Source organism: Lonchura striata, chromosome 7 (genome assembly GCF_046129695.1).
Source record: "Lonchura striata isolate bLonStr1 chromosome 7, bLonStr1.mat, whole genome shotgun sequence".
Lineage (NCBI taxonomy): Eukaryota > Metazoa > Chordata > Aves > Passeriformes > Estrildidae > Lonchura > Lonchura striata.
This window is the reverse complement of record NC_134609.1, coordinates 22,200,441-22,218,452: the sequence shown is the minus strand read 5'-3', so window position 1 is coordinate 22,218,452 and position 18,012 is coordinate 22,200,441. Positions and strand designations below refer to the sequence as shown.

The 18,012-nt window shown below is 39.4% G+C and overlaps 1 protein-coding gene across 3 annotated transcripts in view; it reads left to right on the top strand.

The window, feature by feature from the left end:
• LOC110473608 (VPS10 domain-containing receptor SorCS1) overlaps positions 1–18,012 on the top strand; it is a 259,139-nt gene that overhangs the window by 100,703 nt on the left and 140,424 nt on the right. For all 3 annotated transcript variants that reach the window (XM_031505274.2, XM_077784683.1, XM_077784682.1), the window contains exon 3: positions 15,140–15,239. In XM_031505274.2, the coding sequence (XP_031361134.2) occupies positions 15,140–15,239 (100 nt within the window). The remainder of the gene's footprint in view (positions 1–15,139; positions 15,240–18,012) is intronic.

Here is an 18,012-nt window from a genome sequence, read left to right as displayed (position 1 = left end):
GTTAAAAGAGCCAATCCAGTCTCAGCTGCACCCTATACTTGATTTTTCTTGCTGATAGTTGAGATTATCCAGGTTATTCCTTTTCCTTCCCTCCTTTGAACCAGTAAATTTTGCTACACTGGAAATGTGCAGAATTTCATTTTTATTTTAATGAACTGCTGCTGCGAGAGTCCTTCCCGGTTTGAGCCCAATCACTTTGTCAGCTTGATTAGTCAAATTGCTGGTGAATCTATTGCTCTTCTCCATAATCATGAGTATAGTTGCATTATTAAACATCTTTCTCTGTCCTACACACAAGCAGAGTTCAAAGGGGTGAAGGAGAGCACTACCCCCAATAATCAGTAGTACAGTGGCTGAGAGAGCTCTCGTCAGATGGAGGGTGCTCCTAAATTGAAGGTTTTTGTATTGTCTGAGAATGGATGCATCTCAATGTTTGCCATGCTGGAAAGGAGGATTTGCTTGGAACTAATTTCAGTGTATTGGTGGTTGCTGCAGTAACAGCCCCAGCTGTTGTTCTAATGCTCAGAGATGCATCAGTGCTTTAGCTGACTGTTCTGCTGAGTTCTGTCCTCTCTTTCCAAAAAAACCTGGACCTCTCACGTCTCAGAACTAAAAAAAAAATCTGCTCCTTCTGATGTTCTGCAAGGAAATTCCATTCAGGAAAAGGTTTGCTTTGGCAGGTTGGCATTTTCTAAAGTGAAAACATGTCTGAAGCATTTTCAAGTGGCCCTGTGAACGACTGAATTGAATTTCAGTTTCATCCCTGAATTTTCAAACATTGTGTTTCTGTGTATATGGCTTTGTTTTTTGTTTTATTGTGTTTTTATTGGTTCTTGTTATTTTTTGTTGGGTTTTATTTTCCCAACTACTCTTTCTAGGCAGAAGCACAAACCTTTGAAGTAATGAAGATTGTTCAGGAAGTGTGACAGCACAAATGTCAAAAACACTCTTCGAGGCTTCTCCTGGACTCCTGAAGAACTTGGGAGTTGTCAGGGGGAATTTATACCACGATGAACTTACTTAGCTGTCTGGACAAACTTACTTGGCTGTCTAGAAAAACAGAATTTCTGTTTTATTAGGAATTTTGCATTTTGGAAACTAGTAAAACCTGATAGTAAAATAGACTGTGAAACCTGTCACTAAATGGATGATCTCCTACAGCCAGGGCCTAGAAAGGTTGGACAGGTCCCTGGAGGAGATTTTGATTTTTTTCAGAAACTGTCACCTGATGGAGAACATCCTTAGGGAAAATTTATTTTCAATGAAAAAGATCTACTAGGACATATTACATTCCTGTATTGGAGCCACAGGTTACAGGCTGTGCTTTACTGATGACAGTGAAAGGCTCATCAACAATGTGGGGGTACCACAAGATCTGATGCCACTGTGTTCTCTAAAGAACTCACATGCTACAAGCACAAGCTGATTTCTTGGGTTTCGTTTGTGATGGTGGCAGCTGTCACCTGCTGCAGTGTGCATGGAACTGGGCTACTGCTGAGAGTGCCACTGAGGCAGCATTGCAGGTGTTGCCTCTCTGCTTACCCTGCTGCTCCCCTGGAAAGCCCAAATGTCTCTGGCAGGAACAATAACAACAACAAATCCTCGTGGCATGCACATCCAGTAACCCCTCTCTCACACAGAAAGCTGCTCCCACTGCATTCCTGTTGCAAGAATTAGGAATAAGAAATTTGACTTGTCAGGGACTTGGCCAGCCTGCCCCAGCTCTACCTTCCCTGCTTTCTGTGGGATGGTCTGGCCCCAGATCTTGAGCAGTGGGGCAGGAATATTTCCGTTTCACCCACGTGTCTGAGCAGTCCTTGGGCTGGCTGTGTGGGGAGGCATCAGTGACCCTTCTCTCTTGGGTGCCTGACTTTTGCTGCCTCTCTTTTGCTTGACGTGCCTCTCTTGAAGCCAGCCTGGAAAGTGTTTGCAGTTGAAGCAAGTGGAGCAAATTCTAATTTGTCTGGAATGGGCCCTCCTGTTAAATGTTAAACTGACCTTTTCAAGAGAAATTTACTTGATAGTTCTAAGTGAAGCCCTGCTTTAAGCTAAACCTGTCACTACAGCATGATTAAAATCACTTAAATGTACATCAGTTGCACATATTATTAATGGAAATTGAAATCAGCCTAAATGGTAACCATAAATTTTAAATCAGGGGGAAGAGGATGGAGATAGAAAAACTCATACATGATGTGAAGGTTAAGGTGCCTTATTCACCCAAAAATTAGATGAGCTGAACAGGGAACTTTATTCTGAAGGAGTGAAAAATCACAGATGCTTTTTTCATGTATTTACAGTCCTCCAATTCTCACCTATTGAAAAGGGAAATTCAGTCCATTTTTGTCAGGAATTCAACCTGTGAAGATGTGGAAGGATCAGTCACAGTTGTCTGGTCTTGTTTCACCTGCCACAGGACCTTTACCCACAAATGATGAGATTTCTGAGAGTGGCAGGTGTGAAGGGGTGTGTGTGTAGGCAGTGCTGAAAGGGGGGCTGGGGCATCCTGTGGTCCATGAATGGCTGCTCCCACTTGAGCTGCACATTTAAAGTCTTGTACCTGTTCTTGCCTCCTTCCCTTCCCCACCACAATTTGCTTCAGTGTTTGGCTACCCTAGCAATTGTTACTTAAAGTGTCTGTTCTAATTGGGCACTAATAAATCAAAACTGAATTGAAGACCTTCCACTTACAGTAATTTTTCAGTGACTTTCTATCACACAGCAGGACAGGACTTGGCAACCATCTCCCAGAGAAATGTCCAGGGACTTATGAAGGTCCTTTTTGAGGGTATAATCTTTATGTAGCTGTGTGACCTTGGCCATTCCAACTGCAAATTTAAACTTTTTGTAATTAATAACTCTTCTTCTACCAGCCTTGACTTTCACACAGGTGAAATTAGCATGGCTTTTTCCAGCTGTTTTGGGACATTGGGGGTTTATAGGGCTTTTGTGGTCAAGTGTGGAGTTTGGTTATCAAAGCTGAAATTTTTTGAGCCTGTTAGAAGAAACACCTTTATTTAAGGGCGTTGGTGGTGGCTGAGTATGACAGGTTTGTTATAAGAAGGTGGGAAGAATTTTCAGGTACTTGGCTGAGTTCCTCTTGGTAGCATTATTTTAATGACTAGGTTGTATAATTAATGTCTTTATACACCCACATCTTTGGAAAAATCTTCCTTATCATTTTAATTCCAAATAAATTAAAAACAGATGGCTTTTGGGGTAAATAAGTCTTCTGGTCTTTTTTAGGTTGTTTAGGAATGTGGGTTGTCAGTAGTGGATTAATATGGCCCATCAGTAAGGATTTTAGTGTCACGGACTCTTTTAAAGATGTTTCAATCTGCAGTCCTTATGTTCTCACAAACAGAAAATTTATTTAAAATAAGATGTTGTTGCAACGCAGGGCAAAATAGTAACCTGATCTTGTGCAGGATGTTTCTTATGTAGAATTTACAGCCAGGCTTTAACTTACTTTTATCCTTTAACTTACTTTTATCTTTTACCACTAACATAAAAGCAAATCCCGTTTTATCTGTAGCTGGTGCTGACTTAACGATGACTTTCAAAATCAAAGAACCCAAAGAGCTGAGCTCATTTCTAGACTGTCAGCCTGCAATTCCTCCCTGCCCAGATGCCAGTGTATCAGTTTGCTAATAGACTGTTTGAACACCTCACCTTGACCGCAGCTTGCTCTGTTCTTAACACACAGCACAGGCTCCTGGCCATTTTTTCTGCAGAGTGATAGGGAGCAGGCATTCTCCACAGGCCTGGAAAACAGTATTAATCTTCTGCTGTGTACTTTCATTTTATTTCCTGTAAAAATCCATCTTCTGCTACTGGAGTTGACCTAAGGTTAGATGTCGGAGGAACAAATTGCTGTCACCTGCTCCATACCCCAAGAGTAGCTATAAATAGGAAGCTTTATAACCCCACTGATCCTTGAGATACACAGTGATAAATATGCTTCTACCAACCAGAGCAAAAAAGTAAAGCTGCATGGCTCTGGGTGTTTATTATTTGCAGCTAAAACAAGTGGTAAAGCTGAATCACTCAAAATGCTTTAAAAAGAAAAACAGTAACACTCATTGTATTTGTCTGTTTAAAAGCACTAATTAGTGATTCTTGGGTAGAGTGATCCAGTAGCACAGCTTTTACATCCAGCAACAACAAATTCTTTCTTAGATCCTGTGGTGTGCGAAGAGTCAAGCTAACAGCTTAGTGTGTTCACTGCTTGGACTCAGAGAATGAATTGAAAACCTTTCCAGTAGAACAATTTTCTTCTGGGAAATGCAGCATTATTCAGATAAATCTTCTGCAATATTTTAAAAATGAAATCTTGACAGAAAATGTAGGAATAATCTGAAACGGAAAGTATGTTTCATTTTGATTTTTCTCCTTGTTTCATTAGAGCTTTTTTTTCCAGTAGGGTGTCAGCCAGACTGTGTTATAAAATATTCAATTGAATGGATAATGGTAACACTGGTATAAGTGAAATGAAACACTCTGAATTACTATTTTTTTAATTTAATCTCTTTCCCTCTTGTATTCTTACTCCATCCAGTTTTGGGAATAATGATATTTTAAAGCAAGGGAAAGAAATTAGTATCGCCTAAGGGATGAGAATTGCATCTTCCAACTAACTTTTGTATGAATTAATGCATGAAGCACATTTTTATCTGGTTTTAAAATGCTACAGGTCCTTGGGAGTTACTCCATTATAACAACTAAGGGGCTTGGACAGTGATTTTGACAATAATGTCTTGGGCTGTCTGAATCTTTTAAGCTTTCTAGCTGTTGATTTGCACTGGCAGGATATGAAGATTGCATATTGTGTTGCAAATGCTTGGATGGTGCTAGCCAGAAAATCTTTTCTCTGGCTTTTAGTACAAACCCTGCAGAAGATCTGCAATGCATTTATGGCACAGTAAAATTTCTCCTTACTCTTAATTGGAGGTGGGATAAAGTGGCTTTCTGGATGTATAATGTGGCTGTGGATGCTAAGGCAGCTCTGCTGAACAAGTGTGTTAAACTTTCTAACTGAGCTCAGCCTGCTGTGAGGGTTTTTTGAGCGAAGCTGCAGTGACCTCAATGTTATGATGGGGTGGGAAGTGTAGGACATGTATGGTTGTCTCATCTCCCTGATTAATGGAAAAGCTTCCTGTTGCTCTGCCCTCAAGCTACAAAATCCATTAACCACCCCTTGGGGTGCCTTAAATTTATTCTGGCCATTACCATCAATTAGAAAGTTAATAGCGTGATGATTGCTGGGCTCCAGTCCTAGCTATTTGTGTGATTTACACCAGACTGGGGTGAAAATGGGAAGAATCAACACTCAAGGAACCACTTTATGAGCAAGAATTTGGCATTAAGGGTGTGCTGATGTCAGTATGCCTCTGTAAACATATGACAAGAAGAATCGTAAGTCATTCTCAATTCTAATTTAAAAGGCAGCTTTTGATTTAAGCATATGGAAGAATGACTTTAATATCCAGCTAGGCTGAGATTTGTTTTGTTGATGACCATAAGCCTTGAGTGAGGCTGGGCCTGTGGGAATGGCTGCATTCAGAGTTGCACTGTTGCAGAGTGTTCACCAGCCTGATGAAGGAAGGGCAGCAATTTGCATCCAACCCTGCTTGTTTGTTTTGATAAATGAGTTAGGTGGACGAGATCTTCCAGACTGGTGCTTTTCCACTTATATTCCACTGATTCCCCAAAATTCCCTTAAGGTAAGAAGGAAAAAGCCTGTTGTCAGTAAACTTTCATTCCTTTCTTCTTGGTCTCTCACTGAAAATAATGTTGCGATGGCAAATGAAAGAGTATTGAAAACCACTAATATGGATTTAGGGACAGAAATGCTTGGATTATACACACCATCAGATGAATGAGTATCTGTAACCTGTCAGCTTTTGGTATATATTTGGTATTATATTTTTGGCATATATTAATTAGCTGTAAAAACTTAGTGGAGTTACTGGTCCTTCCCACATGCATCCAGGTCCTGTGGCACAAAATTGACTTGTAAGAAGAGCAGAAGAGATGGCTCTGATGTTTCAGCCAGAGCACCACTTGAGCCAGCCTCTTGAGCCTTTCACTGAGAGGGTCAAGTGGAGGTCTTGCTTTGATGGCTTCTCCTTTGTTTCTCACTGCTGGCTTTCACCCAGCAGGGATTAGAACAGCTAAAGGGGTTGTCATTGCCAGCCTCCCTAGCTCTTGGCTTCTGCTGCTTCAGTCAGTGAGGGACTGGAGATGAATCTTCGAGGCCACAGGGAGGTGAGAAGCTGAAAGAGAGTTTGAAGGGAAGATTCTGGAAAGTCACCCTCTCTGCTGCTCAGGCAATGGAGAGGAAACACCCAGTCCCTTCCCCTTAGCATTGGCAAACGCCAGCCTTGCTGGGAGTCTGGTAACCAGACAAAATAGGTGGTAACTCCACAGCTATTTTTTCAGTCCTCTGCTCGTGACATCCTATCCCCTTTTCCAGAGCTAATCATGCAAGTGGTCACTTAGCACAGCGGGGAGGGGTTCCAGAATGTAGCTGACCCCCAAAATGGGGGTCAAATAGCAAATAGTGAATTTACAGTCCACTTCTGCGAAACAGTGCCTTGGAAGCACTTCCAGAGCAGAGTCCAGTCAAAAGCTCAGTAATTGTACACTTGAAATAAAAATCTTCATGTCTTGCATTCTGACAGCAAAGATCCTTCTGGTTTCCCAGAAGAAATTGCTTCCAAGCAAGGGCAAATTGATCACTGAAGCTATCCAGTTCCAAGTTTGTGATGGTGCATCTACACCGTAAATAGTTCAGATTTACATGAGGGTGTGATCAGGATCTGATCTCTGATCAGCAGGCAGAGGAGTGGGAATCTGAGTATGGATTTTATCAGCTGCCAGAATCTTCTGTTCTTGGCCTGCTGACATGAGAAACCATTGCACTGTGCAGGTACAGGGGGCTTACTGATCTAACAAGATGAGATGGACATCTAAAATTAGAGAAGCTGTAAAAGGGAGGAGGGGAAAAGTGCATCATTCCCATCTAATCCAAATTTGATCTTTTCCAGGCTAAAATATTTGATGTTGCTCTTTTCTTTGGGTATCCAACCTTTATGCAGCAATGTCTCTGAAGCCTGAAGATAAAAAGCCCTTCTCCACAATATAGTGGAATGTTACTTCTGCTATAAAAGGCAGTGGCATCAGAAATTATGTTTAAAAAGTAATTTAATGACATCTTACAAGCATAGAATGTCTCTGTATTTTTTCACATGGAAGTTTGTTCTGAGTTTGCTGTTCCATGGCTAGTTTGGTAATATAGGAGGATCTGAAGAGGAATTATGCAATGTCACATGTCACCAGAGCTAAAACAGATACATCTACATTGGTGTATTAGCTTTACTTCATTATATTTTTGATTCTGTGCTATTGATTTTGTGTACCACAGACTATTTATTCTTTAGGTTTTATTTTCCAGTGAATTTACCAGGTGTCTCCAAGAAGAAGCTGTGTGAACAACACAGATTTGTTTGTTCTAAGGGTTGTTCACCATGTCTTGTACATGTGTGATTGATCTCTGCAAAGAATGCTGTGCTTTAGCAGAATAGATATCAGCCAGTCTTGAGCAGTTCAGAGAGACAAGCTTTGCATCACAGCAAGGGCAGTGCAGATCAATTCAGGTGGATAATTCTGATCTCAGGACAAGAGTGCTTAAGCCTACTCAGCACCATTGTCCAAGCTTTCAGGTGATAAAAAAGCACTTACAAGACTTAGAGCCTCATGCTTGGATAATTGCAGAGACTTTATGTCAACTTTCAGTCTTGCAGCCAGGTGGTGTGGTTTAACCCCAGCTGGCAGCGAGGCACCACCCAGGGCTCTCTCACTCCCCCCCTCTCACCCTAGTAGGATAGGGAGGAGAATCAGAAATAAAATCCTCAAACTCATCCCTTGAGACAAGAGAAGTTATTGAAACAAAGTAAAATGTAATAAATATAGGGAGGGAGGGGAGGGGAAGAGAGAGGTAACCCCCAAGAAAAATGAGTGATGCAGAATACCATTGATCACCACCTGCTAACAGAGACAAATTGCTTCTAGACTGCAATCAGCCTTTCTTCCAGGTAATTCCTCCTGCTGATATAAACCTGGCACGATGGTTAAAGTATCCCTTTGGCCAGTGTGTGTCAGCTGTCCTGGCTGTGCTTCCTCCCAGCTTTTTGCACGTTCTTACTGACACTAACTAGTCCTTGTCTTAGCACAGGCCCCATGCAGCAACAACCAAAATGTTTGTGTGTTACCAGTGGTTTTCTCGTGCTGAATCCAAAAGAGAACACTGGACCAGCTGCTAAGGAGAAATGTGCTCTGTCTCAGCCAACACCAGGATAATGGTTCTCATTTGTGTGCTACCCTAATTATTAGGAGAATTCTTCTTTTCCCTGTCCTTGCTGCTGTCTAATGCTGTGCATTATGGTATGGGTGGATTTGCTCTTCTATCTTGTCCAGCTGGGAACTCTTGCATCTTCATCATAATTGACCATTTCCTTTGCCTTTCATCTGACACAGATAAGAGTAAGAAATAACCTCACCCTGATTGCACCATTTCCTTTCATGCCATACAACCTGTCTTGTTTCCTGTTGGAATATTCCCACTGTCCTCATCCCATGACTTCTGAAGCAATTGTTGACCTTGATATAGGAACAAGTATTCTCTGCTTCCATGGGTTGGTAACCTGAGTTACTCTCCACTGAAACAGCATGGCATGCAAATGAGGCAAATTTACTTTTCTTGAGCCATTACTTGGAGAGACAAGAAGCTCATCTTTGTGACTTACAAATGACATCTCATGGCCCTCTCGCTCCCCTATATTCTTTCTGCCTGAACTGGGTAATATTTTGAAAAGTTATCCAATGCAATATTTAGAATGGGGATTGGATGATAACATATGAGCTGCTTTTCATGCTTGTCACATCTTTAAATTATTTATAGCAATAATCAGCTGAATGTATTAAACCAAAAATTACAAGAAATTTGAGTGTGTAGGTTTCTGTTCATTTAGATTACTCCAAATAAAAGTTGATTGAAAATGAAAAGAAGAGAATTGAATTACTTTAACTGATTATGCAGAGAAATGTCAATTTAATAGTTTCCTATTGTTTCTTTGTAATTTTTTTTACTCCCTCTCCAAGTCTTTTTGGTGGCTTCTGCAGGTGGGAAACTTTATTTTATGATGAGGAAATTCTTTGCATTAGTGGAAAAAAATAAGTAGAATTCCTCCCATGAGTAGAAAATTCTTCCCATGAGTGGAAAAAAAAATACACATTTCATTAAACTCATAGAAATTTATGATTTAATTTTGTGTAAAACATACAGCCACAGCTCAGATTGGAAGAAAATAATTTCAAAATGGAGGTTTGAATCTGTTCTAAAATGCCTGTTTAAACTGTTCCTAATTTTGTATTTCTTAATTTTGCCATTGATAGCAAGACTTCTTCCAATCCTTATTTACACTCACGAAACCATAGAAAATTTGAAACTGTCAGGATGGAATGGGAAGATGGTGGAGCCTGAGGGGACTTGAATTTGGCTCTGCCACAGACTTCCTTCAAATGTAGGATTAGTTATCTCGTCTTTCCCTCTGTTTACCCACCTAGACAGTGAGAACAGTACTATTTGCCAGCCTGCTGGGGGCCTCATGAGAAAAAAGTAATCAGAAATGTGTTCACTTAGGGTGTGAGGCATGTGGGTTCCTTGAGTTTTGAAATACCTTATTTTTCTTTATGCTGGAGATGTCAAAAAATTTAATTTCAACCTGTCTGGATAAATTTGAAGCGTTTTAATGTTGTGACATGTCCAGTGCTGTTACAGATATTTAAAGAAATGCTGATCAATTGTTTGGCTTGGCACTGCTGTCAGACCACTGCCCTCTTGAACCAAAATCTTACAATGATGCTCTTTTCTACATGGAAATTTTGTCCAAGGACACAGGACTTACTGTGTTTACATCTTGCAATTGCTCTTCCAGGTGGAATTGTATAACTCTACTCAAAATGTGTCAGTCTCCATGAGCTAAGCAAACAGATCCCATTAGAAATGTGAAAAGCCTTGGGGAATTATTTATACAATGAATTAAAATGACAGACAGTGGTGAGAAGTGTCTGGGTGAAGCAAGGTAATTTGCAAAGCACAAGTAACTTTCTATGAAAATGAAGAAGTAAATTTAAAACAAAAAAAAGTTTCACCCTCAGAAACTGAGATCAGGCATTATTACTTTCTGGAAAAAAAATAGCAGGGTTGCACATGAAGGAGTTAAATCAAAAGAGGCATTAGACCAGAAGTGATATCTATCAATGCCTTGTGAAGGGATTAACAGGAGGAACATGTGAACATAAATGGCCAGCTGTTGAAGAAGACTTTGACATTACTAGCTTTTGTGAAATATGGTGATGTGGCAAAAATCAATGGGAAGCTTTACTACATGGCTATGAAACCAAAGTAAAGAGTTTCAGTTTAAGAGATGAAGGAATTGCACCTCAACCTTAAAGTCTCCCCAGAAAAAAAGAGTGCAAATATCAACAACTCTACAGCAGAGATTACGAACAGGCCTAAAACACTGTATACAGGAATACAAATTTGCTTCAGAATTACCAACTCCAGTATTTTTTGCATTCAGACATGAAAGATAATTTTTAATGTCTTAATTATTCCTTTATTCAAAAACATGTTCATTTGAAAGCCTTTTATTAGTGCAGCCTGTGGCTCTGTGGTTCTGCCTTCTGCGATCTGAAGGGCTTCTTTCCAAAAATCTGCTCTTGGAAGATTAATACGATAGCAACTGGCAAATCTTGTGCTCACCTGGCCATTCCCTTTGGAGGCAAACCAGGTGGCAAACTCGGTTATGTGTGAGGTTGGAACACAAGATCTAATAGTCATTGCTTAATTTAAAAAGGCCTGGCTTGTGCCAGGGATAAATCCATGTGCAGAAGGAGCACAAGGCCAGAACCCATCTCTCACAGTTCAGGTGCTTCTGGTCCTGGCTGCCACTTGGAGCAGGGTTAGAGCAGCAAATTAAACTGTGGAGGGAGGAGAGGAATAAGGACATGAAGTGCAGTGCTCTCATGGGGGAAGCAGTCAAGTTAATATGTGAAAACCAGGCATAACTGGTGGGAAAAGGGGAAAAAAAAAAAGTAAATGGTGCCAATTAAAGTGATTGCTTCTTAATGATGTGTGTTAAAACAAGTAACTTAATCTGTTAACATGGGAAAAAAGCTGTGCTCAATAAGCAGGTGACATGAGACAGCTTAAAGTCAGCAAGTAATGTTTTTTTCTTTTTTTCTCACGGAGTATTCCAGAAAGATCTTGATGCAAAAAAAAAAAAAAAAGCCCTCCTGACCAGATGATCAACTGTTCAATTCTTCAAGTCTTCAGCATTTTTATATAAAATAACTATGAGCAACCTTAAATTTGTAAGAAAGGAGGAAACGGCAACTTGCTGGAGAATTTATTTAATCTATATATTCAAACTGACAGTACTCTGAATGTCAGTCTGTGCTTGTTGCAAAAGAAGAAAATTTCCATAGGGTTCATGTTGCTGCTTGATTCAGAATGCCTGTTATAATTGTGAAATATTGGTAGGAATGGATTGAGATATATTCATGACAGTAGGTGGACTAATGGAATTCAGTGACTTTATTTAAAATGTGCAGGAGTTTATTATAATACTGTAATAGAAATGTCATTTACCCTGACGGGAGGAGAGGGAAAAGCCCTGTCAATGAATAATAATGAAGTTATTTAAATGTCAGCTTTCTTGCAAATAGTTTGCAAAACAGAAATTATTCTACTTGTTTCTACTTCTGTTTTAATTTATTACTGGGAAGGCCAGAGCTTCAATCTCACAATTCTGTTACATTTTTATACTGTGAAATGAGCTAGTAATCATGAAAATGTTTATCTTTTTGTATTGTCTTCTGCTTTACTGAAAAAATAGGGAGTTGTTTTTAAACAGCTACTGGTAAAATTTGGGATTTAATGATAGCAATTACAACTAATATGGTGGGACAAGTGTGATGTTCCAAGTTGAATCTAAATACTTTTATTTTCTGAATGTTATTCTTCTACTGTCTTCTACACTTCAGTGGCATCCACAACGTACCACTCCCATCCCCCTTCTCCCCCCAAACAATCTGAGACACCATTGCAACACACGTGTCTACACAAGACACAATAAAATAGGGCTTACTGTTCACTCATTTGCATATAGTTATTCCATTAGCTGTAGCTATTTAGAGGGCATAGTTTATTTTTGCTCTGCAGGTCCTAAACCCAGGGGTTTACTGCTTTACAATTATTTCTCCAGGCATTTGCTTGCTCATGTTATACAGATGAACTAAAACTGATTTCGCTCTGCAGAACTTCAGAGGAGCAGCCTTCCACACAAAATGTGGAAATATTGATTGCTTAATATACTTTCCCCTTCAGATAACTGGGATTGAATTTGTTGATCCTGCTCTGTCATTAATGCCTACACCCTGCTGAGGTGCATCTGTCTTTGCAGCTCTTCCAGGTTAGGCTGGCTTCTTGGGCTATCCAATGGCTGATGTGTTTTTATGGGTTAGGAGTCTCATGCTGCTTTATACACCCATTTAATAAGACAAACAAAGCTTGTTATGTAGGCTGCTCATCAGTGCCTGCTTGTATACATATGCAGATATACATACATATATATATATATATATATATAAGAAATAAGATAAATGCAGGTTGGTGGTATGCCTGGGTTAGGTCCCAACAGAGGCTTCCCATGTATGCAGTGTTTCCTTTGATATAATTATTTTTTCCCACTGCTCTGCAAATGTTTACATTACCATTTCTTTGTGTTAAAACACTTATGGATGCCTATCTGCTCTTGTATATATATAATATTTTCCCCCTCTCCCCCTGCCCCTCTTAAAATTAAGGGTAATTGTAAAGTGGTGCAAAAGAAAAAAATGGTAAATGGGAAGGTAGAAGGAGTAGCTATTGTCAGTTTAGAACACAATAATGAGAGTAAGATCTAATAGTAGCTCCTTTGATTGCTCGTGAATTCGTTCATCTGAAAAAAATGATGTTTTTCTAAGCTTTTAAATCTTTCGGTTTCTTTTATGGATGTTGACAGAAGCACACGCTTCCGTCTGTATAGAGTGTTACCTGTAAATAAAGCTGTGAATGCAAAACAATTGCCTAGAGATTTGAAGTAAGAAGTGGCTGGCAATTCTGAGATTACCATTTGCAATAGGCTGTTGACATAATTTTGCTTGTGTTGTGGCAGGGGTACTGGCTGCCTTTCTTGAACAATTTCAAAGCAAATTTTATGTCTCAGATTTTCATTGCTCCTATCCCCTTTTGAAGGATCCCATTTTGAATTCATTATCGCTGGTATAAGAAAAAGCAGCATTATTTTGTCAATATATTTTTCCAAGCTCAGCATGTCAGATTTAGTCCTTACTATCTTTGCATGTCTTTGGCAGCTCAAACTTCACAAAGGGTAGCTTTTGGGGTTAGGCAGAGAGCAGCAGAAATACTCATTTCTGATAAGACTGGGTGGTGAGGTGGGGCAACGTAACAAAGGGACGCTGCCATCCTTGGCCAGGCTGTGTTCAGCATCCTGCTGTGGATCCCCTCACCCAGATGCTGGAGCATCTCTGAAATATTTGGTAACAGTAACAACCAGCACACTGTCCTACTCCTCAATCCTCTGAGGAAATAGCTCAGTTAGTTTATATGTGCTCCTGAGAGAGATGACCTTATAAAGGGAAAGATCAGTCAGCAGCTGAGAATTTGCCGTTAATGTTCTAAACACCAAAGGTCATACATGCACACAGAGGGTGTGTGCTTATTGGAGGGAAGGAGAAATCTAAAGACATAAATCATAGGGCAGTTTTTATATGAGCAGGCAGATATGTACAAAGGCTTCTATAAAGTTCCTAAATAGAAAGACTCAACTTTAATGCAGATTCATGTTTTAATGCAATTCATCTTTCATGGATAAAACCTTTGGTGGCTGCTTTCTTGTTTTATTCATGCAAAATCTGAAAATTGCAAAATCTAAAATCCCAGAAGCTATAATATGAATGTAGGTATGTGGTACTTGATTCAGAAATGTTCCACCCCCCATATTCCACAAAAAAAAAAAAAAAAAAAAAAAAAAAAAAAAAAAAAAAAAAAAAATCATTAAAGGTCTTAAATGCCTTTGTGAATTTAGCCAGTCTTGCCCTGATAGGAGAGAACCTGCAAATAATGAGTGCCAAGATTTTACTTCAGAATGTCTGGCCTTGGAGTGCTTAGCAAAAGGGAAAATTCATATTACTGCTTGCAAGTGAACATTTGTACATGTTACAGATGAGATACAGGAATATGTAATGCTTTTGAATGTCTGTTACCCAGATATTTGTTCCTTTCTGCAATTTATGGATGCCAGCTCTACTGGGCTGGGCTCATTATCTAAATCTCTGGGATACTGGGACAGAATTCAGGCAAGCATGAGCTGCATAATGAAAACCTCTGCTGATGATTGATCTTGGTTCCTGTCACGTGTTAAGAGTAACTCCTTCAGGAACACTGGACAGTCTTATTTGTTCACAGTTTTTGTTCTTCCCCAAGACATGTAGTCGGTGTTTTTACGGGCAACCCTCATTTCCAAAATATTTTACTTTCTCTACTGAATGGTGCCTTTTAAAGCAAGAATAATGTGACCATCCTTTCTGCTAGTCAGTGTCCGAGAAGGTACTTTGGGATATTCTGACATGAGCCATCTTAACAAAATCAGTCCAAGCTTGGAGTAGATGATGAATTGATAACCTTAGTCTCTTGCTGTCTGCTATTTGGCATTTCTGACAATCATTATCTTCTGTATGCAGAATGTATCATTTTTTATTGTGCATGTTTAAGATGCTTTGGGAAGATGCTGGTTAAATTTTTCCTAATCTAATTTAAATGCAAATTATAAACACGCACATGATGTTGTGTGTGTATAATTAAGTATCATTATATACTACATGAATCATTGAAAAAGCTCTGGAGAGCCATTCTGCTATTTAAAGCATGACTTATATTGAAAAGCTGCCAAGTGACTTGTGGTTTTGTGATTAAGTGTTTGTACTTATAAGAATCTCTCTTGAATTGTAGGTCAACAGATTATGGGACAACATATGAGAAACTGAATGATAAAGTTGGTCTGAAGACTATTTTGAGCTACTTGTATGTTTGCCCAACAAATAAACGTAAGGTAGGTGACAATGTGTTGGCTCATTTTACCTTTATGATGCTATTTCTGCCCTGGAGAGCTCTTCTAATTTCCTCAATATCTGTTACAGTTTAAGTAGCAGGAATCTCTCTTTCACTCTTACCTTGAAAAAAACCGTGTTATTTATTAAAATTGTACCACCTATACTACTTAGCAGGAATACTAGAGGGACGGATGGCCATGGACAGGTGCTGTGCATGTGATTGTTTGCTTACTTTCTGGATGGTGTTGATTTTGTTTTCTGGAAGAGAGACTTGTTAAAATAGCAGAAATGAATCTACAGTGACCAGATTGTATGTAACATTATTTGTCTTTTAAGTGCTCCCAAAGGTGAACTGAACAGGATTTGACAAATTCCAGCAGAGAAAATGCCTTCAAAGCCCAGAAGGTTTTAATCATTCAGACACCCTAGTGACTAACACTTTACTATTAATTTATAATGCTGACATATTCATGAATGGAATCTGGATGCCTTTTTTCAAATGCATTTTTGACAAATTTTTTTGTTTTCTACTCCTTGTTTCATAGTCCTTGAGTCACTATAGGCAAAACTGAATTGCATTGGCAGTAAATGTTAGTAGACTCACCTCTAAAGGAGGCTGGGTGTATTTGGGTACCTGAAGTCACTCTAATGCTGTTCTCACTATACTGAAACAATTATGTGTTCTTCAAGAAAGACTGTGAAAGGAAGAAGGAGCTGTCCTAACCAGAAAGGACAATGCTTAGCAGTTTAAATTGCAATTAAATGGCCCCAAATTAGTGGAGAGATGTCATCTCATTGATACTGACCCTTAAGAAGATTGAAGCTTCTCTCCAGGAGCTGAAGAATGAAATGATCTGATCACTTAAATGTCTTTCAGCAAGCCAACTGATGTGCAGGCTGGCACTGAGAGCCTTCATCACCTCTAGCTGCATCCTGCACCCTCCCACTCCCTGCCCTTCTCTGCCACCCTTGTTTGTGTAGCCATCTGGTGAGCTGGATCCAGGGCTGACCTGCCTGAAAAATAATCCTTTTCCAGCTCAACAGCTACGTAGATGGAAGGAAAAGGCTTTCAGGCAGAAGTGTGGAACTATCTTTTCTGGCAGACGTCTGCTGTAAAGTTGGCCTATAGTCAATATGATCCAGTGCCAGAGGAAAGCTGCAACACCTGGGATGAGACGACCTAGGTAATGGTCTGGTGGAAAGATTCAATTTTTCAAAGTTTATTTTAGCAGAACAGAGTAAGACTTGCAGGGAGAACTTCTGGAGGCCCTCCATGTGCTGTCTGTTTCGGTGGAACATCAGGCCATTCCGTCAATAAACATTTAATTTTAGACACCCAAGTAGTCTCCTGAGGAGGGCACGGGATATGTCCACACTAAGAATACTTCTACAGGGAAAGCAAAAATACTGAAGATCAAGGTCCTTATTATACCTGCTGTGGAATGAAAAGCTGAGGAAAACATGTTTCAAAATTTTGCCACCAAGGAAAAATCTATGGCTCCTAAGACCTGATCCCCTCTCCTCCCCTGAAACTCTGATAACACTTTCAGAAACTCTGCCCACTTTGAAAATTGCATTGTTTCACTAATGTGGGCTGGATAGATAGCTACAGAAATACTTTTAAAATTTAGGACTCAACTCCTCTAAACTCCATGAGTTTTATAAAATCCTTGCCCTTATGCACTGTTGCAGTTAGTGCAGTGTAGTTAGTGCAGCAGTGCGCTGCCACTGTTGCAGGGCAAATGCTAACAGTGTGTTTTCCCTAAATATTATTGTATGTGGTGATTTCTCAGATTAGACCTGCAGCCTTTGGTGTCCTTTGTTCCACAAGGCCTTCCTTAGCAGAGAGAAAAGGCTTCTTCAGTAGTGGAAAAGAAAATGGTGCATTTTTCATCTTCAAGTTGTTAGATGAGAGACCTTGTTACAGCAGTGATCCGTGAGGGGGGTCAGCATGTACTTAACTTACTGAAGCTGCCTTGTTTTGGAAAAAAACCATTATTTTAGCACATATTTTACTTTTAGGAGTAGTTCCATTGAAACAGAAGGTAAATTTTGAACTTAGCTGACTCAGGACTGATTGCTTGTAATGGAAAAAAGCAAGTGTTCCATTTATGTAAGTCTTGTCTCTGCAAAGCAGAGCAGTTAGAATAGTGAATGGTAGAATGCATGTAATTGGATTTATTAAAATAATTGATAGATTTGTTCATGAATTTCTGATTATTTTCACATTCTGGAAATGAACAAACAACATCATGTTGAATAAATTGTTTGTTGTAATTTATTTGCTCTTCTCCATCTAGAAAAAAAATGGGCCTATAAATACGCAATATTCGCAGAGCTTCCTACAGCCCATGCATGCCAATTTATTTCTAAAAGCTTTTGACTTCCAATTCGTGTCTCTTTATTGAGCAAAATTAAATCCTTTAACCAGACATCTCAGGCTATGTCATATTGCAAAAGGATGCTTGGGAAAAAAAAAATTAGAACAAAGTCAATCATTATTTACAATTTACACTGATGACCTATTGCTGTTGCTTGGCATTTTTCTGAATTACAATATTTTCCAAAGGAAATGACAGAAAGTGGTTACTAACATAGTGATGTATAAGTACTGGCAAGGAGAAGTGGAAACATTTTTTAGTTTTCTTTCCTTTTACTGAATTACTGTGCTACCTGGTTATATGACAGATGACACAGATCAGGGGGTAAAAAATGTACCACATGGATCTTGCCAAAGACACAGAGCCTGTTTGAGTGTTTGTCAACAAGTCT